Genomic DNA, 27,708 nt, shown 5'->3' on the forward strand with positions numbered 1-27,708 from the left:
GTTTGCGGAGACTTGGGGCAGACTGCTCAGCCATGCTCAGCGCCTTGGTAGTCAGTGGGGGAGCGTCTTCCTTGCGATACACAGGTCTTGGTACCTCGCGAAGTGAAGATGAGCCGTACAAAATGAGAACTTTTCCGGTCGGCTTTGGTGTCTTGTGTAATTTTATGAGTGACTCAGTTTTGGAAATTGCTCTGTTGATTTTCGTTAAATTTGGATGTTGCATACTTGCCAAAATTTGTTAGCAAAAGATTATTGTAAGAGATATGAAGCTCATTGATTTTTGGGGTGGTAAATTAAGTTTGAACGTTTGATGTATGTTACGAAAATAAATAAATTGTCAATATTTTGAGAATTTAATTTGATCGTAAAGACGTGATAGACTGATAATAATTCTGATTGTTTAGCAAATCTTTATTATGCAATACGTATCAATAATTTATACATATGAATCAATATGAGAACCAATTGTATCCTATCAAGTATGGCATGAACAGTGCTCATTGTTTGAAAGTAATTAATAGTTCTTGAAAAATAGTTATCATGGATGTGTGGAGAGAGGAACAACCTTGCTACATTTACAAATGCAGACTCATCGACTGGCCGGTATAATAAGTTTAATGCTGCACAAGTAGTGATTTTTTTAGATATCACTTGAATGGTAGAACCAATAAGACATTTTATTGACCCTTAAGTATTAACAAAATACGATAGGTCTTGTCAATTTCATGATATATAGCTTACATAAAATAATAAATTTGAATTTAGTAATACTATAGTGAGGTATTTACACATTGAGGTTGGGTCAGTTTTATAATGGAAAAAATAGTTCAATTCAGCCATTTACAAAGTGCATGTTATGGAATACAGTTTAATTTTTTACCAACCAAATTTTTCAATCGTGCCAGCTGAAATATGTGTATAAGCTACAGCACCATTTGATAAATTGATTCACTAATCAATTGGCTGTTGGAAAATACAGTTTAGTCATCCACAACGTTTTAAGATTTCGAAACTTTAAAGCAAATTACAAACTACAGCAGAGCATTCTCTATCCTTAAAAAATCACAGTTTAAAGAAAGAGAAACTAAAACTTTATTAGTAGTAAACTAAGAATGGATAGTCTTGGTGCATAAATTCTCTTTTGTCCTTTTAGTATGTCTATTGAGTATCATAACACAAATCCATGTTAAAAATTGTAAAATATTATTATAAAATAAACTTACTAACAATGTTTAAATCTGTAACAACCTACTTTACAAATCTACTCAGGTTTGACGTGTAAGTTAAGGTCGGTAAACTGAAATCCACCAAGCGGGGCGAAAATAGAATGGCCACCTTCCATGCAAATATCTATTTTAAGTTGGAAATTATCTGTGTAAAGACTTTCGCTATTACTTCGGATTTACTTTCACTTTGCAACTGTTTAAACGTTGTATTGATTCCTTAGTTTTGTTCTTGTGTTTTACAGTCAATATTATGGCTCTGCGGTGAATATATTTCAAGTGTGATTTAAGCTATTTACGAAATAGATTTGCTGATCAGTGTGTTTTCAAATACATCAACAGTTACACTTTTGTAAATAACACATTATTATTTTCATTACAGAAAATATAAACAAAAATCAACAGTCTTTACGAATTTTACAATAACATAATTTTTCATACCACATTAGCACCATACCTATATACGACAACCATTGTGTTGGGTATTGTATGCAACCATACTACTCCCAGCCAGTCAAAAGCGGTTGGAGTTGGGTAGTTGAACAGTTGTTGGATGGTTGGTAATTCTACATTGTTGGCTTATCTCCAAACATACTTCTGAATTCCAGTTAACACTGGTTATTTGCACCTATACTCCTACTGTTCTGCCAAAATAAACCAGCCAAAGCGTAAATAAACTTCTCTGCAAGTTTTGGGTTCTGTTTAGTGTTTTTCTAATGATAAACTGGGCCTTCATGAAGTATAACTGCTTTTCTATCCTTGGTAACTATTCTCGTTTTCAGTACTTTTCTAGTGTAAACAGATTCTATCAAATATCAAATTAAACATAATTTGAAACTGCGACCACAAATAGGTCCATGCGTTATTTCTTTATTTATAAGCACCATAATGAACAAAAATGTCCCATCTTAGTTGCACCGATCTAAACAGGTATTTTACCAACGCTTTGTCTAGCTTTTACTGTTAATATCTCTACAGAAAACTTGTCTTAAAATATTTTATGTTTTAACCTTCATAAGTTGATGGAGACCAGATGAAAAGAGACATGAGAAAATCATTTTAATACTTAATCGAATCTGTTCTTGAATGTATTGAGCACTTCCCGAGGATGAACATGAATAAAGCACAACAAAAGAGTTGATATTTTAATCGATTATCAAACGTGTTCCAGCAAGGAAAATTAGTACTGTTTTCAAGTGTTTTTTTTTAATGAAAATTCAAATGAAACTATTATCAACCTGTAAACAGCTGTACAGTAGGTTTGAATGATCCAATCACTACAGTGAACTACTTGTTACTTATACCCACTTAATCACACAGTATTGGGTTACACCACCACAAAGTTATAAGGTTTCCACTGTAGCCACAGGTCACACAAGGTTGTAGGTTTCAACGTCTTTGTGTTTGTGATCGATGATATACAATTGTCGATATTCCCATCTGTTTTCTTCCTGCTCCAGATTTTGTTTCGTATTGCATTTGTCACGAACACTTAACGTTATTTTACTTGGGTTTTTTTTTATTTCTTATTTATATTTTCTTTATTTCAATGACAGGGTGTGTCTTAACTACCCCCAAACCACCAAAACACTTTGGTTTATGATTTCAACCTACTTTAATTCATAGTTGTATGTGTTTCCGCAAACTTACTCTTGCAAAGATTACCAAGATTTTTTACTTCCACATTGGAGGTTGAAGTAAATTTAATAAATGTTTCTTTTGGACACTTTTTAATGTTTTCATGTCATTTTACTTACAAATTGTTAGTTTCCAATGACGTAATTCTATTTACTAAATATTTAATATCGCATGTAGATTTTTAGTCTCACCGTAAAATCTTTGGCCTGTTTGGATATTTTTTTGGCTACATCAATTCTTGATTTCGCTGATGTCAACAAATGATTCTCTCATATTCTGATCGTGATCGTTTGTATTCTTAAGTAATTATGTCAGAAGATAAGCAAAAGTCTTCAAATGAAATAAGTTATACTCTTTGGTCATAATCATTACAATGTTGGAAAATAACAAGCAAAAGTAAACATCAGAACTATTTTCATTCTACAGTATCAGGGAATGTTTTTAGCCCAAGATAATTCCTAAATAATTTATAGTAATCTAATTTACTACACCATTCGGAATTTTTTTAAACTTTGACGTCTAACAACAGTTTAAACTCGCGAAATGAACACGAGAAATGGCGTAGCTGGCAAACCTCCGGCAGAAAGAGTTCATAAGAAATTAAAACTGGAATAATGGGTTGTCTCGAGCAACAGGTCGTTAAAGATAACTAAATCTGGACTTAGTTTGAAACTGGCCCATAAACGCAGGGAATTTGTTGCTTACCCAGCTAAAATACGAGCTCTACTTTAACTTGGCCAGACTGTACTATGGTGTATTTATTGTTACTTTGTGTCTTGTCGTAGAACATTCTCTAAATACTAGGAGATAACCTAGTAGAACAGTATTTCGATGGTCTTTAGTTTAAGTTTGCAGTAACAATTTACATCTGTGTCTGAAGATGTGCTACTTAATTCTTTTAGATCTGTTTTAATGGGCTTATGGTTGGTCACCAAGAGCAATAGTATAACCTATAAAAAATTAAAGTAAACCTACATTGCATCATTACTCTTCTGATTTTAGTCGTTTGAATTATTAGGGTCTTTTCAAAAGTGCCACTCCCAATCACAGTGCGGTTGGATGAGATTAGGTTGGTTTCCCTTTTTTCATCTGCCTAGAAAAAGGCAAATTTCGTAAATGCTATTTTATTTTACATTATTATAAAGTAAAGTAAATTCAACCAACCTAACCTAACCGAAACGCCTAAGCGCTGTAAACTAGAGGCGGTTCTCTTTTTGAAAAGACCCAATTACAGTTTTCGACATTATTTTTCATGATAGGAAGGAAATTGGTCATTGAATACTAAATACAATAAAATACTAGAACCGTATGGATATTTGTGGATGACATATTGATATTGGATGACCATTTTGTTTATTTTATTTAACAAAGCGGATTACTACGGATGTCGGACTATCGAGTGGAACATTCAATGGAATTCCAAAAGTTGAGAAATGATTGATAAACTAAGACAGTAAAAATGTTAGGTGAATACCAGAGCTTTTATAGTCTAAATCGTGTAGTGCTTCATATAACGTTTGACAAAGATTTGCCGTACATATTAAATAACCAATCAAAGTCTGTCATGTAAAACGTATGAGTTGAGATGAGAGCATGCAAGATTTTGTAGCGTGTGTAGCGCCTTCATGTAGCTCGCTGCTATAGCACGACATTGTTGCCATGCGGCGTGCGGTCGACTGTTGCAGGCGCACATGACATTGCATGCAGCTCTACCGTGCATGCAGGATATGTGAAATATTACAAGACAGCCCTATACTTCATCGTAAAAGGTATAATTTGTGATCAAATAATTATGACGTTTATTACTCCTTTATTCCGCATTGCTTTTGTGATTTACTTAACAGATCAGAATATTTATTAGCATTTAATAAGTTGTTAGCTGAAATTGAATTGTTCTTTTTTTATTTCTCTCTTTGGAATCTAATGTAATTATTTGTAGAGGCAGTCGTTATAGTGCTCGTCTTAAAATTTGAAGGCTGTTGGTTCTATTCTGTGCGGATGTAAGTTAATTCTGGACCGAGATGCAATTTTTGTCAATGTAATAGGCCTACCAATTAGCCATTATGTTATCTAGTAAAACATCGACGATAGACAGTTTCAAAACTAGTGTTGGAGCGTTCAGCTTTCTCTTATAAAAAAGGGAAAACTGTGTTTGTGTAGAAAACATAAACACATCTACAACTTAAAATATTTGTTTTTTAACTATGTACAGTAAATAGAGGATTCTTTCACTTTGTATTTAGTACCAAAAATAAAATAGTACAACCACTGTAGTAATCGTTTAATTTCGACGATTTAAATATCGCTGCTTTGTTAATGATATTGTTTGGATCATGATTATTATCAGGTAACATAATTTCAGAGTAGACTATCCAAACTTATAATAGAGTTATACCATTGACAATATACAATAGTATATGTATCCAATGGTCATAGTAATCATAACTATAAATTGGGCTCTATTATTTGCACTATTCATTACGTAAACAACAAATATTCATGATTTATCTATTTATTACGTATTCGCGTAGTTTGCGACGATTAATGCATGTATAGTTTTAGATTAATTCTTATTATGACATCTTAAGCCAGTTTCCAAAGATCATTCAAGTGGTATAAAATGTGCATTACAATTTTCCATGCGTAATACGCGATCTCCTTTAACCAAAAATATATATTCACTTTGTGTATATATATATATAAACTGCTCAGACCTTAAAGTTCAGTTTCGCTCATACTACAGAAATACATGGAAATCGACCAAGTAGAGGAGGGAGCTATATAAAAATCATTTAGCCTTGCATGTAATTCCTATTCTGAAAGATCCACACCAACGTTACAATCCACTTACTGTATCAACAAAACGAAAAACTATTAACGAAAAACCGATGAACTCTAAACAACAAATTGAGGAATAACAAACAAAACTCCCACTGTTATCGTAAACAATTACCCTGTTGTTGTTGGATGAGTGAAACTATCGCTATTCAAACATGCACCCAATCTTCACAAGGCGAATTTCCGACAGCTTTCGAACCGATAATTTCGGGAGTCACTGTACAAACAAATAATCAAGATCTAGAAGGCTTAGGTCAAAGTCCATCATGTTATCGCGTACAAGTTTTTCCTCCAGCGCCATCAGTTCAGATTAGTTCAGTATAGATCGTGTTGTTTCCGTATGCAGTTGGTTCCTCGACTTCCACAAGTTTATTTTCGCCATGCCGTCGTCCAGGAAACGTGATGATGCGTTTCTGCAGAGGATGTACACTTATATCAAACTCAGGATTATGTTCGACTCTGATTTGCCACCAAAGAAGCGCAATACTTATAGATACGAGGTACTATTTTTTGTGTGATTATGGTTTATAGGTTAGGTTGGCGTGCATGCTGTACGATAAAATATTAGCTTTGACTATTTATTAGCATTGACGATATTGGATAACAAAGTTGACATACCATCTATATCCAGCTGTCGCCAACTTTGTATTAAAATACCCCTGCCGCAGCAAACCTGCCTCTAAGCGAATTTCCATTTGTCTGAATTAGTTTTCAAGGTTCAACGAGTACCTATAGCTTTGCTGCTACAGGTAAACTAACAAAGTGTTTTTTAGTAAAATATTACCTAATAGTTTAGTATAAGATAAATACATTTGCCAAGTTTGACCAAAATATATCCATAAATAAGCAAACTACAATATTTTACAATATTCTCCATAAGAATAACATACTGGAGAATTTGATAGTATGCACCACAAATGAGCTCTTTAAGGACTAACCGTATTAGATTCATCTATGTAAAGGGAGTTTTTTTCACATGGAGATAATACCACGGGAACGGGACTTTGGTCCTTGAGGTCCCGGGTTCAAATCCTGCCAATCACCAATGGATATCTAAGTAAAAATGTCGAAACCCCTGCCTAGCTTGAAGTAATGTGAAAATATCCGGGCCACAACATAGCGTCCTAGGTCCTAAAAAAATTGTATTTATTTTATAGGCAACAAGCTAGTAAAGCGATATGTTTTACAACGATATTTATTTTCCTTCGTCTCCGGTAGGGATCGAACCAACAACCTTGAGATTTGAGGCGAGCGGTGTAACTGTTTGCCTACCTAGACACGTACGATATCAGCGCAATCAAGTGTTCCGAACAAAAAACGCATACCGGTACCACACAAGTTTAAGAATCTACGAGTATAGTGGAATGAAAAATTTATTTTGAAATAAGCCATTGATCACTCCCAAAATTATTTTCAGAAGGTCATTTTACAATGCGTTTTCAATAACAGACATCAATAACATATTGATGGAATTGTACACAATTGGTCAGCGTCAATATATACTTAGAACCAAATCTAGAACCCTAACCAACGTATTGTGTTTGTTATTGGATATAGCTCGATAACCAAAGCATACAATGGCTCACAATAGACCAATACGACTCATATCATCACCCATGTTATCTGTTCTAATTATGGTAATAGAGACGGAGGTTATTTTTGGGGATTTTAGTTATAAAATAGAGAAGTAAATATATACACTATATTTACCTAGTTTTGATTAATTCAATAACGAATAACTTACAGTTCAAAGCTCTTTTGTAAGTTTTGACCATTGATACAATTACTGTAAAATTAATATTAAACATCTTATTTCATGTGTAAAACGATCAGAAAACGTGAACGCCAAAAGGAAAGTGTAATTTGTTGTAAACTACCCAATAAACTCATAGCATGATTAACCTTACTTTCTGTGCTGGCTCATTCAGCAATGTTCTCATTTAGATCTGAAAAACGTAGCTGTAGCTGTCTATGATGGAATATCTTCAGCATCCAATATCTATATTAAGGATTATAAATGAATTTCACAGCTGATATGCGTCTAGCTACGTAAACAGCTGTGCATGTTAGCAGTCCATACGTCATCAGCTGTTCCTGTTCCGCTACAGATGACAATTCAGGTCTACCAACTTCTGCACGAACAAGAACCATGTTTAACGACATACCGTTGCATGTCTGCCGTAACACATCGATTTGTTATTATCTGCTGGAAGACGCTGCCGGGTTATTAGATTGTCAAATCTTGTTATAGCTGACGAATTCCGTTTCATGTTAGGTATAAAGGTTATTGCCGACTATCTCGTATGAAGGATTCATGCTAACACAAATGTTAAAGTTTACACGAAACAATCAATCATTTACATTTTATATCCTTGTATTTTATATATTTGATTTACTGTAACATGACAAAATGATTTCACAGTCAAGGCAATTCTAATTCTAAATGATGTTGCAGATTCTCAATACAATATTTGAGAGCCAGAATGTTCCACTAATTCCCTGAATGAACTAGTTTTATGGTGTTAATTTCCTGTGAGTCGTCATCGATGGTAATTGGTCCGCCCTTTGAAAGCATTATTGCACGGCAATGCAATGAAAGAGCCAGCAAGAACGGTATCAATAGCTACAGCAATGAGGCAATTGCTTGTGTATCAGCTGTACCGACGTCCTCGACGCCTCATCAGCCAATCAGCTGTTGTTTTATTCAGTGCTATCGTATCACTCCGCGCAGACGATTAGCATTTCAAGAAGAATCGGGCCTGCAGCTGTCATTACTGTAGATAAGAAAGTTGTTTCGTGATACAGGTTAAATTATTTTTGATGACGAGTGTCTATGAATATCGGGTAATGTACAGCGTTTCATACTTTTTAACATTAAAAGTAGTTTTAAAAGTTTGACCTTAGTAAGCCTTTGAGGTTACTAGAGAAGTTGTTGAGATAGGTTTGTGGTTTATAGGTTACTATCAACTAGGCCAGGTAAATTATCAATAATTATATTGTTTATTGTTGTGCTAGGGCCTTTGGCCTATTCTGTATATTCAACTTTCATAATTTACAAAATCATCAAATAAAAACGAATTAATTCCTAATTTGCTTTCACAAAAGAATGTATGTTAACTTTGAGTAATGAACTCTTTGATTAATTACTTAAATATTCCTAAGACTAGTAAATTTCATAAAATAATTTGCTTATTAAAATATGGTATGTAACTTAGGACTTAGGTACTTGTTTAAAAAAAAAAAATTGTAATCTTTACCAATATTAAAAATTTTTATTAGCGTGTGCCTAAATACAAAATAAGTTAATTAGGTACTTCATAAACAATTTGAGTCTATGAAAAGTTGTATGGTTAACTACAATTAGATTTCAAAATATCCTTTTTGCTAGATAAGTAGGCCTAATTGATTTGAAGAGGTCGTAAACGATATACTTACATGTACCGTACATACAACCCTCTCACATTCCCTCATAGCTAGGTCTAGACCAATATCAGTTTATTAAACGGTTCAGTAAAAATATGCACAACACAGTTAGGTCACCTTGACAGTTTGATAGATAAGTGTTGATCAAGTGAGCTATTACGTAACCCCACTTGATACAATGTATCCATCAGTTGAGCCGAAATGGGTAGTCATCTCCATCAATCTATCTTGGCCTACACTATGTTCAACAATATACATAGCCGTAAACTTGTCTACAGAGTTTAAAGTTTTGATCCTACCATGTTTCTTGATGTACATTTTAAGTTACTCATTGATTTTTGGTGCTAAACTGTAGTAAAATATATGGTTTTAGTTGGCGTTTAACAATTTATTTGTTTCTTGTAAAGAATCTTAAAAGTCACATTAAAAGCAGTATGGTAGGCCCTAGTGTGTTCCAAATTTACCTTCTGTTTTCTGTTACTAACAAATCTTATAAGAGATAAGATAAAGATAATCTCCTACTTGAGCTCATTTTACCTTGTCAGTGGATATGGATACAAAAATAGAAGCATTTGTATAAAATGTAATGAATATTTCAAGTTTAAAATAGCAAATGATCCAGCTCTGATAAGTTTTTAAGTTTAAACAATTATTCTTCAACTCCTCTCCTTTCCCCTTAACATTTAAGGTTTAGTCTTAGCCGTATGCTTTGCAAAAATATGCTACAGTTTTGTTAGTGATGTTCAGTGATCGGTTTTGCATGCAATTAAATATTACCTACTATTCATAACCATACTTACGTTTAGTTTTCTTTGTATAAACACCCTCTAGATGCATAGGTCCTCTTTGGTTCTTCGACATTTCTACTAATGGTACCCTACAATTTTAACTACGGTATAGGTAGCCTTTCTAGGTGGTTGAAATTTACTTTCTTTAATATTGTAACTCAAATTTAGTACAATAACTCCAATAAAATGAGATTTTTTTACACTTAAAACTTTAACTCCATTTCTTAGCATTCTTCTTGCTCTTTGGTTAATTTTCTTCTCCAATAGTTTGGATTTTGTTTAGTGAGATCCCACACACTTAATTATTTCTATTTTTATTTCCACGAGTTAAGCTCAGTTATGATTTGTACTATTCATTAAGAACGAAAGAAACCTTTAGAATAACCACTCATGTAAATATTTTTCTCACCAAATAGCTTATAGCTTTATCTACACCATTGGCATTTTAATTTTTTTCTAAAGATCTATTCCAGCTATAACTTGTGTTTTACATCTTTTCTTATCACAAAACTAATAAATTATTCTCTATTGTTCCAGCCCCCAGAGAATGAGCTGCAGAAGGTGGGTGGGGATCGAGTGATGTCCGAGCACCAACTCCGAGTGCAGCGCTCACTACAGAAGCTCAACGTGCCCGAGTGGTACCGCAACTCACAGTTGCCTGCGCAAGGCTTCTTGCTGAAGCGGGGCAGTGATGCGGGGCTGAGCGGGGCAGGAGCTAGTCACGGGGGATGGCCGGGGCTTCACAACAAGACGACCTCACTGTCCAGCCTTGGGTCCACACAGTCTGCCGCGCCTACACCTCGCAGTCCTAACAGTCAGTATCCATGATAAAGATCTGTAGGTTAGGAAATTAGGCTGTAAGATAAACCTACAAAACACAGATCATAGGGGTTGTGTTGTGAATAAAGAATAAACTTATTATCAGATCGTTCAAAGCTGTAAAATTACTGAGGAAACGCACACGATAAAGGTTGTGATAACTGTTTAAAAAATTACCACAGTAGGCTATTCGCTCAAACTAGCCTACTCAATAAAAACCTATTTGTGTCTTTTTATCAATGGCCACCTGCAGGATTTTTCATGGGGGTAAACTGGTATCTTGATCATATGATGAAAGAAAAATATCCTTCACAGAAAAATATTTCAAAATAAAATACATTTTTGGATGTCGTAATATCCAGAATTTTCTCTAAAACGCTTCACAATATGGATTTACATATTTTATCCCTGCCTAAATAATAGTCAATTTGAATTTGGGTTTTTTCTCATGGGCTCTTGATTGGGGCACAACCGGACATGATGGTTTTATACATAGCAGCATTAAGACAAAACCGTCTTAAACTTGTCCTTTAATCAATTTTTTTCTCCATAAAACTATGACTATACCTACCCTGTCCAGGCAAGATTTTAACCTTAAAATGTATACATCACAATTTCATATAAACATTATTGCATAATTACAAAGTATAATAAACTCAAATATTTCCTCTTTTTTTAATACTTAACTCTTCAGATCAAAATAGAGAGTAACAGGTTAAAGTTGATCTTGGGTTACAATACTTTGGCATATCCCAACCAAAATTTTGGGGTTTGACCAGTTCCCCTAAAATTGTTTGTGATTTTCCCTTTAAAAATGCCAAACTGCCGCAACACACTAAGAAAAAGCAAATATGTTATCCAAGCAGTTCCAATCTAAAAGAGATTTACAAATATTACAATTAAATTGACATTTTGTTCTAATTCTTTGTTTACATTTAGTCAACAATGATGTGCATGTATCAACAATGATACATTTAAAAAACTAATATCAGTAATGTCAGTAATGAAACTGATTGCGACACAGATATTATGTTGATCATTTTTCTTTGTGAGCGATAGAAAACAGTAGAATACAATTTTGCAGCACAATTCAATTAGATCTCATCATAACGATTAATTATAAACACAGGCCATGCGCTAAGTCCGAGCCCCACGTCGGCAGTCTTCTCCCGATGGAGTACCAGCAGATTAAGTGGAGGCAGTAATGCCACCTCGACAAGTACTTCACCCTGCGGCTCTACCAGGTCTAGCTTCAACTATCGCCAACCTTACCTCGGGTGGCGGTCCCAGGAGAGACTGTCACGACCACGTACACCCGCCGAGAGAATGGCCGCCGACCTGCTAGCCCAGAAGAAACAGCAGGTTAGTGCAGTAATCGAGTGTAGAGCGAAAACGTGAATTTTGATTGGAGTCTCTAGAATGTCTCTGCAAATTTCAAATTGCGGTTGAGTGCTGTGTCGAATTAAGCTGGTAGTTGACTTGCTAATTGGAATGATTACTGATATTTCTTTCATATATGTGTATGTCGAACATAGATGTTTTTGGCTAGCTACAGAAATACAATGTTGTCTATGTTTGAGTTCAATCTGTATCCGAACTGAATTGTATAATGTTTAAATATTAGTCATAACAGGAAATTAAATTTTCTTATTTTACTCTATTGAAAGGATGATAAAATGTTGAATAAAAAAATATTGTGAACTGAACTAGACTTGACAAGAATAGAGTGAGAATGTATACTACATACATTGTTGAGGTACTTGTTCTAACAGCAAACAATTAGTACATTCGTGAAAATTTCAGCGGCGGCACTTCTGATCCAGTATAATACAATTTAGCATAATAAACTATTCCATCTTGCAAATGTGAAATGCAAACTGCCAATCTAAAACGTCTAGCAATTAGCTAGGGTAATTAGCTAAGGTAGAAAGCAGACAGAAACATAAAATGATAAAACATTGATTATCGATGTTTTTGCCCTGAAAACATTGATGTTTTCGCAACGGTGTTATTGGTACATCGATGGTGAACATTGATGGTTTACCTATTGCTGCTCATTACTTGCTACCCAGAAGAAGAAATTAAGTGCAGTATAGGAGTGTCAGTCAAAAGACATCAAATGTTGGTTTCTTTGGAAATTCACTGCAAATCCAAACTGTGATTAAGGGCTACGTCAACCGCAGCTGTGGTGTTTTTGGTTGGTATGTTTTTAATTTAAAACTGCGTTAGAAGCTTTCTGGCGTAATTCTACCATTCTTAGACCATCCATTAAAAGTAGGAAAGGGTAAATAGTGAATAACCACTCTTTTACCAAACTCTGAATTTACTCCAAAAGCATACCTACATATAAATTCTATTGACATTAGTTAGCTAAAATCATAATTTAAAATCATATTGAATAATCAAGTACATTTAAGTGCTATTTCACTCTGACTTAATTAGATTTGTAGGTTTGGTAGATTTCAAAAATGTAACCATATACTCTTTTTAGGGTCTTTGTGACTTTTTGAACAAGATTCATACAAAACTAACAATTAATTTCTATGAAAATAGGTTGGGTAGAAACAGATTGCTCCTAACCTAAAAACCTCACCTCATAACCTAAAAACTTCACCTCATAACCTAAAAATCTAAACTTATCTAAAAACCTCACTGGTTGGCTTATCTAAAAAACCTCACCTCAAACCTGTCCACCTAACCTAAAAAAAACATAACCGCTTAACCTTTAAAACCTAACCTAATGAATCCCGCACTCCTAATCAAATGTAACCAAAAATACCCTTCAGAGCTAGTTCTATACAACTTCTCATAGAATATCTCAATTTACAATGGCTGACGTCCTAACTCGTATTGTTTGTGACAGGAGAGTGGGCAGCAGCCGCAGAATGCTCCTAACCTCAACGAGGTCCGGACGTCCATCAAGGAAGTGACGTCGGCCATTGTACACTACGTGTCCGGCACCAAGGACTCAACGGATAGACTCTCTCCGGCCCTCAACCCTCGATGGGACCGCGACACCAGCTCTTCCAGGTAACCTAACTTTGCTGTTTGTAGGCCTAATAAGTAATAACAATAGGTAGGCCTATTTAAGGGTGTATTTAAGCTAGATAAGTATCTACAAGAAAAGTAGTGCAATCACTGAAGTGAGTGATTGCACTCGCCGGTGGCTCAGCATATTGACGCCTCAATCCTGACTAAAATCAGTTAGCTTTTTTTATGACACAAAACTGGATCCATAAATGATACAGTTGTCATTCATTGTCCAAAACAACTCTAACATTAGAAAAGGAACACCAACATTAGATAAAAACAATGTACAGACTAGTTGAAGACAGATTCGTCTTGGTTTTATTTTGTTTGCTTTACAAGTTGTAAGAGTTTTTTGATGGGTACATTTTTGTATTAACGCAAAGTCAATAACTAACCTTCAATGGTATGGTAGCTAGAATTTGCAGCGATACTGTACTACACGAAATCAAAATTGGAAAAAGTTGCCTAATAACTTTTTGTACCTAACAAAGGAGGTTGTAACTTTTTTGTTTATGTGGCTATGTATAAAGCAACAAGTGTGTGGATTATTTTCCAGTCGATGTCAGAAACATTAAACGTTTCAATAAAACTTATCTGAACAAAAGCAAGTCTATAGTATTTACAGGAGGGATTTTATTATGAGACTGAAGGAAACCTATTTTATTACACCATTTCTAGATTACCACCTAGATATGTAGTAGGTTATGTACATTTGTTCGTCTTCTGCCTTAGAACAGTACTGATTTAAGACTAAAGACAGATAAAGGTATGTAACCTATATCATATATTCGAACAATCATTCTTGGTGGCAATAATGTTTAAATACTACACGTCATATACTCACACTCATGTATCGTCCTAGGTCAGCCTCCCCTCGTGGCAGCACGGGCCGACTGTGTTGGCTGGAGAGCTCCTTCGTCGGGTCTCGTCCACTAGACGTCCCCGAGACCCCCGCGTCCACCACTACCACCTCCCATGACCTCTACCTAGAGCTTGCCAATCACAACGCGCAGCCCAATGGTGAGTTGGCGCACTGACCCTTCGTCCTTCGTCTCACCGATATTGTGATTTGTACCTGTCACACGACTCATGTAAATCTTGTAAATAGAGTGACCGATTTGTGCCTTACGAGTTCTACCAGGTGCAGATTCCAATATGTAGTTCTGCTAGTTCCACCGTATCGCATTTTGCTTTCGATGTCTGCATTTTAGAGATCGATGTTGGTGCTGATAGGAATATTTTAAGCATGTTTTGATTTTATTTTGCGAATGGTTTTGTTCGTTGCTTTAAATTTAGGCACTGTAAGTTACACTTTAACAATAGCTCTCATTTGTTTGACAGATACATTCCAGATAGGTAGTTTTTTCTTTGCCAAAGATTAAAATAAAATTGGAACATGAGTACAGATCTGTAATCAGTTTTAAACGACATGTCAAAGTACAATAGCAAGATCATTAACTTGTCAAAATGTTTGGGAGCAACTTTTTCTTATGATAACGAGAAAACAATCAATTTCTGTTTGATTAATTTATTTGTCTTTTTTTCAAAATAAGCTAATAAGAAATATTATTTGCCAATATAAGAAGTGTCTGATTATTTTTAACAAGTTGGTATTTGCCTGTCTTTTGTATCTGCCGGATACATGCAGACATGGCAGACGACAAAAATAGTTCAGCTGTTTTCCATTACTTGTGCCTAATTGCTCCCAGACTAGTTAATTATCTCGTATTTGTTCATTGTTTCAAGTGAGACATTCACTCATAACTCTTGACCTTGTATAATGAGTTTGTTCCCATGACCGAGAAAAATAATCATTTCTCTAGCCAATATGGATTTTGGCTGCTTTATTATTGATTTTAACTGTAATAATAGCGTTCAGGTAATATTATGTTTTATTTCATCGAGAATAGTTTCGTTTGTCATATTAAAAAGTAATAAACTTGTCAGGTTTGTGTTTTTCATATTTTCCCCAGATTTTGACATTATTAATTGGGTAGTCAAGGATTTAATTTTTCACTTATGGAAGGTACTATTTTTTCAAGACATGTGATTACTAACAGATATTTATATACATACTCAATAAAATACATTTTAACGTGCTTCTTTTCATTATCAATGTTTGACTTTTGACATTCCGCACTTCCCAAAAAAAATTCATCATGACTTTGAACTATTTTGTCAATATGATTTCCTTTTGTAATTTTCTCAAATCCTGACTCTTAATTATATGTTTTGTTTTTAAAGAGAAATAATGTAGGTTGTTTATTTTGTTATTACAATCTTATTTATTGTATGTTTTGTATAGATTTTTAATTATGTTATTTAATATTGATAGATTTTAGTTTCATTTCTATTAGCTTTCATGTAAATAACTTACTTGTAAGATCTAGTAACAGATCTTATGTAAAATGTGTAATAAAAGCTGCTATATTTCGGGGCTATTCAATAATAACATTTTGTATTCACTTATTTTAGTAAACAATACGATGTATTTGTATTTTATTGACTCAATAAACTTGTTTATGTTTGCATTGCCTTGTGTTTTTGTTTCTTGTTTATTATTGTGTTTGAAGTATTGATAAGGTAGTTGTTTTTTATGCTATCTTAGTAGTCTTTGGAACTGCATCTCCAAAAACATGGACCAATGCAGGTATTGTGCATAAACATAAACCATTTAATTTTAGTTAAGTTTTTCAAACTTTGCTGACATTTCTCCTATCAGTTTTTTCAACTGAATTTTAATAATTAAGTCACACAGGAGATTGAGGTGGTTTACGCTGATATGGAAAACGTAAAAATATACTGTCTGGTTTCTTAATTAGAGTAAAACTATGCAGCCTAATGAAAAAACGGCGAATTAAGTACATTTTTATTCTAAAACAGGATACTTTGCCATGCAGGTAAATGGAATATCTACTTTACTAGTCAAAGCTAAGTTGACTCAAATATCTGTAATCAGTGGGTATTCTTTTTTATTAATTTCAATAAGGGTTTTGAATTAAAAAAAAATACATAAATCATATTAAGATCTTGCCAGAATCATGTTAATGCCTTGTCACTTTAGAAATCAGTATTATAAATTGTTTTACTGACTATAGTACTACAAGTAAGCTCATAAGCACACAAACTGATATACACAAAGAAACAAAAGTTAAAGCAGTTAGAAAAACAAGCACAATACGATGAAAATTAAAATATCAACCAAACAAACTATTTGACTTTATTCATTTTTTAATATTTTGCCCGAGCACATTGAACTGCTATAAACTTTCACTTTTCAGCTATTTTTTATACAGTTTATGTATTATTTTCAAGTCTTAGGTCCTATTCCCTTTCCTATCTCAAGACATGATAAGATTCCCACACCCGAAACATCTTGAAACTTCTATTTGTACAGTAGAACCTCGATAACAAGACTTTCATGGGAATTATTAAATAAGACTTGTTATCAAGGTTGACTTCTTATTGAGGTTGGCAATAACATGTGATAAAGGGTAAAATAAATTCAAGGGTATTTGAAAACTACACTTGTTATCAAGGGTGACTTGTTATGGAGTGTCTCCTTATCGAGGTTCCACTGTAATACATTTTTAAAACAATTCTGCTTTGTTCTAAAAAAAGCTGTTTTCCAGTCGTAAATACCGTGAAAGAAATAGTCTTTAATTTTCCAAGATATCAAGTTATTCTAAGCAAGATGTAAAATATAAGTAAACATATGCAAGTTAAGTTGATGTTGAATTAATTGATAGGATATTTTTACTAGATAAATGCTCATATCATCATCTGTATAAATGTCACTAAATTTCTAAAATAATAATGTCACAGTTTGATCATTCATGAATTAGTAAAATAATTCTTACGAGGGGACCTGTCCGTGAAACTTGTTTCTGATTCTAAACGAAATAATACAATATGCATTTATTTACTTTTTAATTAATATGTTTGTTTGATACAGTTATTAGGTGAATAGATCTACTAATTTAATGATTTTTTAACTAGAAACTACTTTTTCAACTACCATTCGTACCTCCGCTAGCTTATAAGCTTTAAAATTACACCTCAATCGTAAAAATTGATAAAGCAGGACAGATGAAAAAGGGATGTTTTAAACCTTTATTGTATTGGATTGTAAAATGTTATCAAAAATTATTAAACGATTTGTTTTTTTAGTTATTAGGTGAAATAAGACAAACGTCTAGATAAGGTAAGAGTCTAGTATAAAAAGCATGATGTCCCCTACAATATTTTCTTTTACAGCTGTAAATTCATTGAAAAATGAATATCGTAATCTAACAATCATTCAGTAGTATTGGGATTTATTGATTTAGTCCTGCATGGAAAGAAAAGTAAAATATTTGATCGGAAACAATATATTTGATCAGTGTTTTATATAGACTCGTTATTCTACGTTTACTAGCTGTTTGAAAGCTTTCCAACCCCTCAATTTTTATTTTATTTTGGGGATTGAATCTGTTTATTTCACTCTAAACACTAGATTTTAAACTATGTTTGTCGCTACCGGTCATTTACTCAGATGCCTTTCCTCAAGGGCAAAAAGTTTAGTAGTGGGCGAAGTAAAAAAAGTATATACAGTACATGTATAAAAATCATCACATACAATCAATTAATTGTTGGTGTCCTTCTTTTGGAAGGACTTGTAAACAGTTGTTGGAAGTAAGTTAAAAGTTTATAAAAGAAAAAAGTATTTAAATTTTATTTTAAAAGATTAAATTGTTTGGCATTGTCTAAGGTGTAATACCTTGCAATGGGAACAATCTGCTTTCTATTCAACTGATTTTCTTTTTGTACATTACCAAGCTTGCTGTTTTATCCATAAATTAAAGACATTTTTCTAGACAAATTAACTGTAAGATTTTAAAAGAATTGTTGGTTATTTTTTTACTTAGACAGGTTCGTTTTGTATACTCATTCAAATTATATGGCAAATTTATTGTTTGCTTCTTTTTAGTAAAGTACTATGCTGTCTGCTTACAAGTAATTTAAGTTTTGTAATTCTAACCAAGCATGACACGTTAGCATGCCTGTAAATTTGAACACAATTCTGTGCATATTATGTACAACAATGCTTGGTTAAGCAATTTGGACCCACCTTTCAAGTTCAGAATGTTATTGAGTTATATTGCATCTCAACTATCTGTTTTGACTCTTTTAACTTTAAAAAATTAATTGTTGAGAACAAAATTGTCCTGTATTCAAAAATGTATAAAGATTCTTTCTTTGTTTCCCTTTTTGGACCTATATTGTTACCTATCAAGAAATGTTGATATTTTTACTATAAGCTAAAAATAAACAATTTTGTTTTGAAATTTGGGGAGGAAAGCTCAAAGTTTGATTATGCCCCACCCCTCTAAAAAAACATAAAATATTTAAGAAATCTAAACTAGCCTACCCACAAACAAGCTCACTTGGGCTACATATCCTTACAATGACTGGATAAAGAATATGTCTGAATACAACTTAATAACCATTTGTGCCATGCTTTGAAGCAAAAGAAAAAGGTTCTGAAATTTTTCAATCAGGGTAGATAATCTGTATGGAAAAAATGCAGGTTTGTTGTGACAAAATATTCTCCTACTTATAAATTGTACGTTTCACCTTACAGTATATGCTTTTCATGTAGTTTTGTTTTAAGCTTCGCATGTTGGCTGCAGCTTTCAGCTTTTGTGGTAAACTAAGCTTAAGCTTACATTCCCTATATTTTGTATTTTTTGTAAATATCCATTATACAGCTAGGATATTATTTATTTTAAGGTAATAGTGCAAACATTTAGAATTACCAGTCTTAAAAGTATACCTTCTTGAGAGGTTTCCTAATTCTATCAAATTATTAGATATATCTGATTGTGTAACGGTAATTTTTCAGCTTAAAAAAATATCATAATGGTGAGTGGCATGTACGTACTTATTAAAAAGTACAGATGTTTGAATAGCTACATTACTCATAATAAAATCCCTGGTTTAGTTGTCAATAATTGAAGTTGTAAGATATAAATACGTTTTGAGTTTAAAAATTGAAGTTGTAAGATATTTTACGAACGTTTGTGTCCATTTCTGTGTACAGGATAAAAATTAACTCTGGAACCTCTTTTTAGCGTTTGAAAGACAACAGCGGAAAAAAAAACCAAAGTTCGAACATTTGTGGAGATATTTCTTTGAAAATTCAAACACTCTAGAATCACTAGCTTTGAGTAGTGGAAGTGAACTCATCTTACTGTACAATTTGAAGCTTGTTTTCATGTCAGAATATTGTAGTATCAATTTTTTTAACAACAAGCAACAGAGTAAATAAATAAACACCCATGTGGGCAAGACTATTAAAATTATCCTCATTTGACCCATAAAAATGGAAAATTTATTGGGGAGTACTGCATGTTTAATCCAGTGTATAGTATAACTCAACATAGGATGTTGCAAAGATATTTTTTTTGGAATTTCCCTAAAAGGGATCGTCCAATCAGTGATTAGATTGTTTCACCAACAATTAGATATGAACTTTGGTGATTTGTCTGATGGTATAAAGTGGTTCCAGACTTAATATCACCTTGTATGCTACATGTCACCTACCATGTAAAATAATTCTTATTAGCCTTTGATTAATATGAATAATAGTTAAACAAATTAAATTAAAATAATGTAACATTCATATTGGGGAATGGTGCAATAGAATATTTGGCGGTTTACACATAAAGTAGTTTTACCAACTTTTCTTTTTATTAATTTTGTTAATCAAACCAAGGAACAGTTTAACATTACAAAAAATAGATGTTGTTCACATTTATGTTATACCATTGACCATTGGATTAATAGTCAAAGGTTATACATAAGGGTTGAGATCTTATTTTTATTTTTTTCTCATTTAGAAAATATTTATAGTTAGTGTTTTTATTTTATTATGATTTTAGGATATCTAAGATTTCTTTGGGGCTCAGATTGAGTCTGATGGTGTTGAACAATATGGTGAGTTTAAACCTAGTGAAAACGATTGCTTAAAACACTAACCATGACATAGATGGTTTTGCTGTGGACGGCTTACTAATATTACCAACCATCAACTTGGTAGTAAATTTGTGATAAATTGGTACTTCAGTTACAGAATTCGTTCTCACTTTGTTGATTCATCCTGTTTTTTTTTTTCAAACCAGCAATGAAATTTTTATTTTTTGATTCTTAGAATTGTTACTTGAACCCATTATAAACAACTATTTCCTTGTATAGAATTTTGAAACAAGTTTCATGCTGAGTGGTTGTAATTGCATTTTGAAACAATATACATATAAGAATTTTTTGTATAAAATGTGATAGGCTCCTATATTTGTTTTGTTAATTTGTATTGATTATTATTATTATGTTTGGATTTTTACCAATTTACTCTCAAACTTTTATTTTGGATTCAAACCGAAGAAAAGACATGTAGGTATGTAAAACACCATCATGGCGAGTTATAGTCCTGTTCTTCCCTTTGGTCAGGTAGCTTTGCCTCAACTTAACCTAAAATAAAGTAAACATATCCTTATGACAAAACACTCCCTCAACCCAGTAATTTACGAGGGCTGTCTGTAAATTAACGTCTCAACCAAGCTAGTCTAAATCTGGGACTAACATTGTGTTCTTTACTTCATCAACTACTGTTCTAGCCAGTTTCCACCCCGTGTGCGAAGGTTAGTCTCGTCATAGTATTTGAAAACGTAAAAAAGCTGACACTTCTGCCAAAGTATAAACCGTATAAGATTTCTGTGGTCTCAGTAGTCAACCGCTGAAGTCCATTGCAAGTTAATAGACGAGAATGTATTTAAGTGTTTGGACGTAGAAAATGTGCTTAAGAGGTGGAGAGTGGAAACTGATGAATACTCACTGCCTAACCTGTCGTGCAAAATTTATATGGCTTTGTACGAACTCCCAACTTCCTAAGCCCCTTATATGCACATTTTCTACATGTAGTCACTTTTCTGTATGCAGTCAACTGGCAATAGTAATCAACTGACACTGTTCCATTTCCTACAGAAACCTATCATAGAACACGATTCATACTTAATAGAAGCGTCAATCTTTCCACATTGTTTTCGGCTTCTATGACGAGATTAATCATCCTGGAGGAGGGAAATTGACTAGAATAGTGGACGCAGTAAAGAAGAAGATGTCGGTCTCAGATTATCTAGCTTGATTGGTTTGACTGGAGCGCATTCAAGACCTTACAGACGACCCTCGTAGACAAAAGACTTCTCTCATTGAGTAAAATGAGGGTAAATTTTGAAATAAAATCTCTAAGAATGGATTTTGAAATAAACTGAGAACGGAGTGTGTAGCCATAGTTTAGACTGTGCCACATGTATGTAGGGCCGAGAGACGGCGGCCGGTCAAGACCCAGTCCTACGTCGACAACAATGGAGGACGTCCTGGACTCACTCCTAGGCCTTCCTCCGACCTCCCGTTCCCCTTCACCTTCTTCTCCTTCTCTCCCACTTCCTTCCCAACCCAAACAACGCAGATCCTGTGGCGATCTCCACCAAGGTAGGACGACTCTGTAAGTTTCCAATGGTGACATTTTCAATGCACTTTTCAATAATTTGGTCATGGCACCGCTGCAAGATATAGATCACTTTTGTTTGTATGTTTTAGTCTGTTTTGTTTGCCATAGTTTTCCATTAAATCAGCTTATTAGATAGTACTAGATTATTGTGTAGAGGGAATTTTCAAAAGTTAACAGAAAATACAGTATACGTTTACTGTGGAAGATGGATTTCTTTGTAAAATGTCACCAATTTCTGTGTTTAGATTCTATTTGTTAAAGGTGATCGATGTTTTTACAAGCTTTCTAGATTTTGTTGTGATTTTTTGTTATTCGTTCAGAAATATTTCAGATTCTGTTTAATGTGGTTGTATCCGGTACCATAAGTACAATTTTCAAAGAAATATGTTGAGAAAACTAGGTACATTAAATTAACTTCACTATAAAATTATAAATAAAAAATCATATTGTCATGACATGTTGATTGTTTCATAAGTAACTGTACGTTGTACTTCTTAAGTAATATATTTTCATTTCATCCCAAAAACTTGCATAGACCAAGGATCTTTAAGTTTGAGTTCTCATCTTTGAATTTTTCTAAACAATTTGTGAGTTTTATGGGTAATTTGATGGACTTTTACTGGTATAAGGTATATTGAGATGAGTATTAGTATAATAATCTCACCTTAAGTGAGAGAAATTTATATGGACATGTTAATTTACAAGAACAACCGTATTTGGCTGTTCCTCGTAAAAGATTAATATTTTAAGAAACCTAAATTACAACAGAGAATTTGAGTGGTTGATATTAATGATGACATTCAACTGACTTGTCATTTGAACAGAACAAAACTATTTACAGTACTACACTCTTTACTAACAATGAGAACTAGAACTAAAAAATACAAAATATAAAAAATGTATATGAATTTTTAAAAAGTTAAAATTGGAAAAACTTTTGCTCAGCTGTTATGTTAGAAATTCTGCATACTATACTCCGTTCACAAAATTTTGGCGGTTCGAGTTGAAGTTCCCCCACCACATTTTTTACTCAATATATGTGGCACAGTTGATTTATATTTTGGTTAACATCAGCTGTTGAGATATCATTTTTAGTTGGAGAGGATAGACTTCTTCCAATAAACCGGATACAATTTTGTGAACAGATTATAATAATTTTCTGATGAAGATTGCTTTAAGGGTAAATTTTTTTTGATTCACAATGCTTTTGGAGGACTATTTTGTAAGAGAATACTTTATTACAACCTAGGTCTTTTGAGTATGAATGTGTCACAGACAGAAACTTTTTGCTAGTTATTTACAGATTTTTTGTTAACTGCTTTGAGGATGGCTGTCTCCAGCGAAACCAAAACGTCACCACTTAAGTTTAAAGTTCCCGTCTGTAACACGTTTGTACCCAGACAACCTAGTTTGTACGTGAATGTGGAAGCCTTACTTCTTATAAAACTTTGACAATATAAAAAGAGTTTTCTGTGTTATTAAAGTTGTAGGCTAAGTTTGAATGTTTGAGTTATAAGGCCGTGTTTAGAGAAGACCATTAGAAGGCAGGTTACCAGCCTCAGTTTAGTGTATTTCAAGTTACCTGAGGTAACCTGACTGCAACCTACATTCGTAAGGACTCGCCATTAACTCTGGTCTTGTGTAAACATGATTTTAATAAGGTCAAGATGATTCAATTCTCCAAATGTTTGTGGTGAAGTTAATGCTTACTAAACCATATGGTTCAGAGAATGTTGATATCAAGAAGTTACTAAAGGGAAATAAATATGTTTTTTTAACAAGTAACTCATTATATTTACCATTGTCTTCAATGAACGCAAAGCTGAGAATCTGTTGTGTTGTTAGCAGAGTCAGCTAGCAGCGAAGGGGAGGGAGAGCTGGGGCGCCGCCGTAGCGAAGGCTACGACCCCAAGCTGGCCTTGGCTCCCCGCGCACGTCGAGTCTCCTTCGAGGTAGAGGGCAACGGGCTGGTTCGCTGTCGCTACTCAAAGTGTGGAAAGACTTCAAACGTTTCAGACGCCAGGAGAACATTCAAAACCTGCCACAACTGCGCTCACGCCTACTGCTCGCGCGAGTGTCGCCGCGCTCACTGGGAGAAACACCGAAAGACTTGCCTCCACTCGCGAGTGGGCGCTTTGTGCCGTAGAGTGTTGTCTGCCGTAAAAGAAGACTCAGAAACGCTCCACCACATTTCCTTACTCGCTCGAAGAGGCTTCCTAGCTCGTGGTCGAGGTGCGGTTAAGAGTTTCTTTTCGAGTCCAGAACTTGCGGAGAAATTTGTCACTAGCGGGTTAACTGAAATGGGCGAACCGACTTATATCCGATGGGCCGATCTGTTGCCGAACGAGATGGGCCCAGAACTGTACAAGGAACTGTTAAGGTTATGTAAGTCATACAATCCGGATACAAGGTTGGTTCTGTACGTCGCTGTTTGTGTGGTTAGCGAAGTTCCGACAAGTGGAGCTGTTAAGTGGGAACGACAATTGGTGTCGCGATGTGCGAAACTGAGACTGAGTAAACCGTTGATTCCTCCGAAACAACCTGCGGCTAACATTACACGAGACAGCGACGACCCTGAGACTCTGATACTAACGTCTTTACCCGGAGTCAGTCAAGGAAGTCAACGAGCAAGACAGATCAGCTTCACCAACATCCAACGCCACCTACGACAACGAGGGGTCAGTCTCCGCAAACAGTTCCCGGAGGTGTACCAGCGTCTGTGTGCGTACGTCGAGGGATCCTCGGAACGCTTCACCCCCGTCACTATCTACCCCAAAGACTCGGCGACAGGGAAGAGTTTCATGTGTATTATTATGCCGGATGCAGAGCCGGAGAAACTGGAACTTTTACCGACGGATAGTAGCAGGGTCCAGACAGTGGACATCAGTCAGGAGTCACAATAGTGAATCAATTCTAGCTCAGTTACCTTTACAATAAAAACCACTAATGGGTGAATAGCCGATTCAAATCTAAAGTTAATTTGCTGTGACTTAAATTTTATCATGATAGTAATTTATGATATCCTAACTAATATTAGGGAATGTTTAACATTATACGTTTAGTTTCGGAATCCTATTTGAATTTTTTTACATATACCACTGTGCCAATATTTTGACACAGAATATTTTACCTTTGTTACAGCCTAATTTTCTTTCTGTATTTCTCTTTTAATTGGACAATACTTGTATATGTTGCTGCAAAGTACTGTGTTTTATATATAAATACTTAGGTTGTGTTTTTCAAACTCGAGTTTCTACTTCAGTCATGAAGTTCACTGCCCATCAATGAAAATGGTGTCAATGATATCATAAAATCATACAAAAACACCAGTATGTCTGCTGGGTTTTCTTTCTGGAATAATACCTTTGTTATTTATTTACTTAATCATTCTTGTATAAATTAAAAAAAGTTAAAAAGTTTTTATCTGGATTTGGTTCTTGAAAATATTAAAATTGGCAATTTCAATCTGTCAATAACTGAAGTAAAATTATTATAAATTTTGAAATAATATTTATACCACTTATAAACCTAATTTGTAATATTGTATATTCATTTTTGTTATAATCTTTAACTTAATTTTTAAATTTTTTTATTCATGTTATTTATGTTCTTAATAGTTACAACTTTATAATTACTTTTCAAATTTTAGTTTTGAATGTGCAATTAATTTACAATTGACAATACCGTATGCCATAATAATTAGTTGTTTGATTAGTCGGATTAAGCATGCATTTTGAATTTAGGCTTATGTGAAAAATTGGCTGTGTACTAAATATAGGTATATCGTATATATTACATGCTTTGTCATATGATAGGGGTTGATGCCAAAGTACTGCCTAATCTACCTAAAGCATTAAGGCATTAAGAACTAGTTTTGTAACTTATGAAACCATTTGACAAATGTACTGTATTAAGTTTAAAAGCATTTAATTACTTTATTAATATTTGTTAACAATGTCATAAACATCTGTTTACAAATAATTTATTACTGTTGTTTTGTAAGACCCTGACATTTTAATAAGTTTAATATGCTAGCCAATCAAGAAAATAGCGTGAATTGTTGACATTAAGAGTTATATAAGTAGATTTATTTTTTAATAAATCATTACTACTCTTCCCCACTCTTGATTTTGCGTTTCCTAATCATTGGGGGATATTTGCGATAGTAAAACTCTTTTATGTCAAAATAAACAAGATTTAGCAAGAAGACGAACACAAGCCAGAACACTACTGTTGATTTATTCTTTCATAGTACCGTCTCTCTATACTTCACCGAACATCTGAGGATTATTATGTTATTTTCATTCACTAAATATAAGTTTTAAGGGAGGGTAAAAAGTAAAACAGTATAATAAGTCTACGGTAAAGAGAGGACTGTATGTAGCATATGGGACTTGAAATAACAGGACAATCTGATAGCTGCAGAAATAGAAGTGGCTATGAGTAGTTGAGAGAAAAAAAAGAAAGAAAGAGAAGGTTAGTGTGATTGATTAGGAGGAATATATGTTAATAGAGAGAGACATATGACAAGAGTTATCTATAGTAAGGTCTTTATTGAGCTCATATCGCAGCCAATCTTGCTAGTTCAAATCTGACACCAGCGCTTTGTTCTTTTACTTCATTCTCAACCATTCTAGTGTTCTGTGGTAGGAGGTCACCCCTAATTGATATCCATTGCCTATTGAAGGATTATTTAACAAGCAATTGTTTAAATGTAAGAATTGTAAATTTAACACTATTTGTGCTGCTGTACATGTTTGAACATAAAAGTTGCATTTATTTCAATGTTAAGCAATTGCGGGAATTCCTGTCATCAGCACCCAACGTGTTAAAGAGTTTGTAGGCCATACTGAACACACTGTTCATATTTAATGACCAGAGTGTTGATTATCCCTTACATCAGTGTTGTTTATTGTGACGATATTGGTGGAAGTGGCTGGAATAGTCACAGCACTGGTGTCAAGATTAAAACTAGCTTATTGGCTTTGATGAGACTTTTTTTATCATAAGTTTTTTTATCATATGCGTGTTTGTTGAAGACTTTTATTGGAACAAACCTCATATATAAGTGCAAAAAAGTTGTTGATTAGCTATGTAAATTTGATTGAGGGACCTGTTCTTAACTTCGGTTTTAGAATGGGTTTCACCAGGAAAAACAAAGAGACGACCAAGGTACAGTTTGTGTCATAAGTCTGGCCACCAAGAAACCTGGGCCAATTTCTGATTTCTGGAACTTCACCGGATGTACCAATAAATAATTGTTCTCAGCTGAAGTAGTACCAACCCTTTCAAAAGAGTAGGAAGGAAATGATTTGACCAGTTTACTATTGTGACACATATATTTACACAAAGACAACAACAAATCGTAATAATAATGCTATACTTTCAAGTGAACAACACA

At 34.0% G+C, this 27,708-nt stretch overlaps 1 protein-coding gene across 4 annotated transcripts in view; it reads left to right on the top strand.

Moving 5' to 3' along the window:
- Positions 1 to 26,424, top strand: part of LOC128991290 (uncharacterized) — a 133,441-nt gene extending 107,017 nt beyond the window's left edge. Inside the window, exons 6-11 of one of the 4 annotated variants that reach the window (XM_054414047.1) lie at positions 10,448 to 10,724; positions 11,859 to 12,091; positions 13,593 to 13,759; positions 14,622 to 14,779; positions 22,115 to 22,288; positions 24,153 to 26,424. In XM_054414047.1, the coding sequence (XP_054270022.1) occupies positions 10,448 to 10,724; positions 11,859 to 12,091; positions 13,593 to 13,759; positions 14,622 to 14,779; positions 22,115 to 22,288; positions 24,153 to 25,210 (2,067 nt within the window). In that variant the 3' untranslated portion in view covers positions 25,211 to 26,424. The remainder of the gene's footprint in view (positions 1 to 10,447; positions 10,725 to 11,858; positions 12,092 to 13,592; positions 13,760 to 14,621; positions 14,780 to 22,114; positions 22,289 to 24,152) is intronic. The other 3 variants (XM_054414048.1, XM_054414050.1, XM_054414051.1) reach the window with 3 other exon arrangements.
- The last annotated feature ends 1,284 nt before the right edge of the window (positions 26,425 to 27,708 follow it).

The sequence above is a fragment of the Macrosteles quadrilineatus genome, unplaced genomic scaffold (assembly GCF_028750875.1).
Source record: "Macrosteles quadrilineatus isolate MER2022 unplaced genomic scaffold, UCM_ALF_1.0 Scaffold_4__1_contigs__length_99947679, whole genome shotgun sequence".
NCBI lineage: Eukaryota > Metazoa > Arthropoda > Insecta > Hemiptera > Cicadellidae > Macrosteles > Macrosteles quadrilineatus.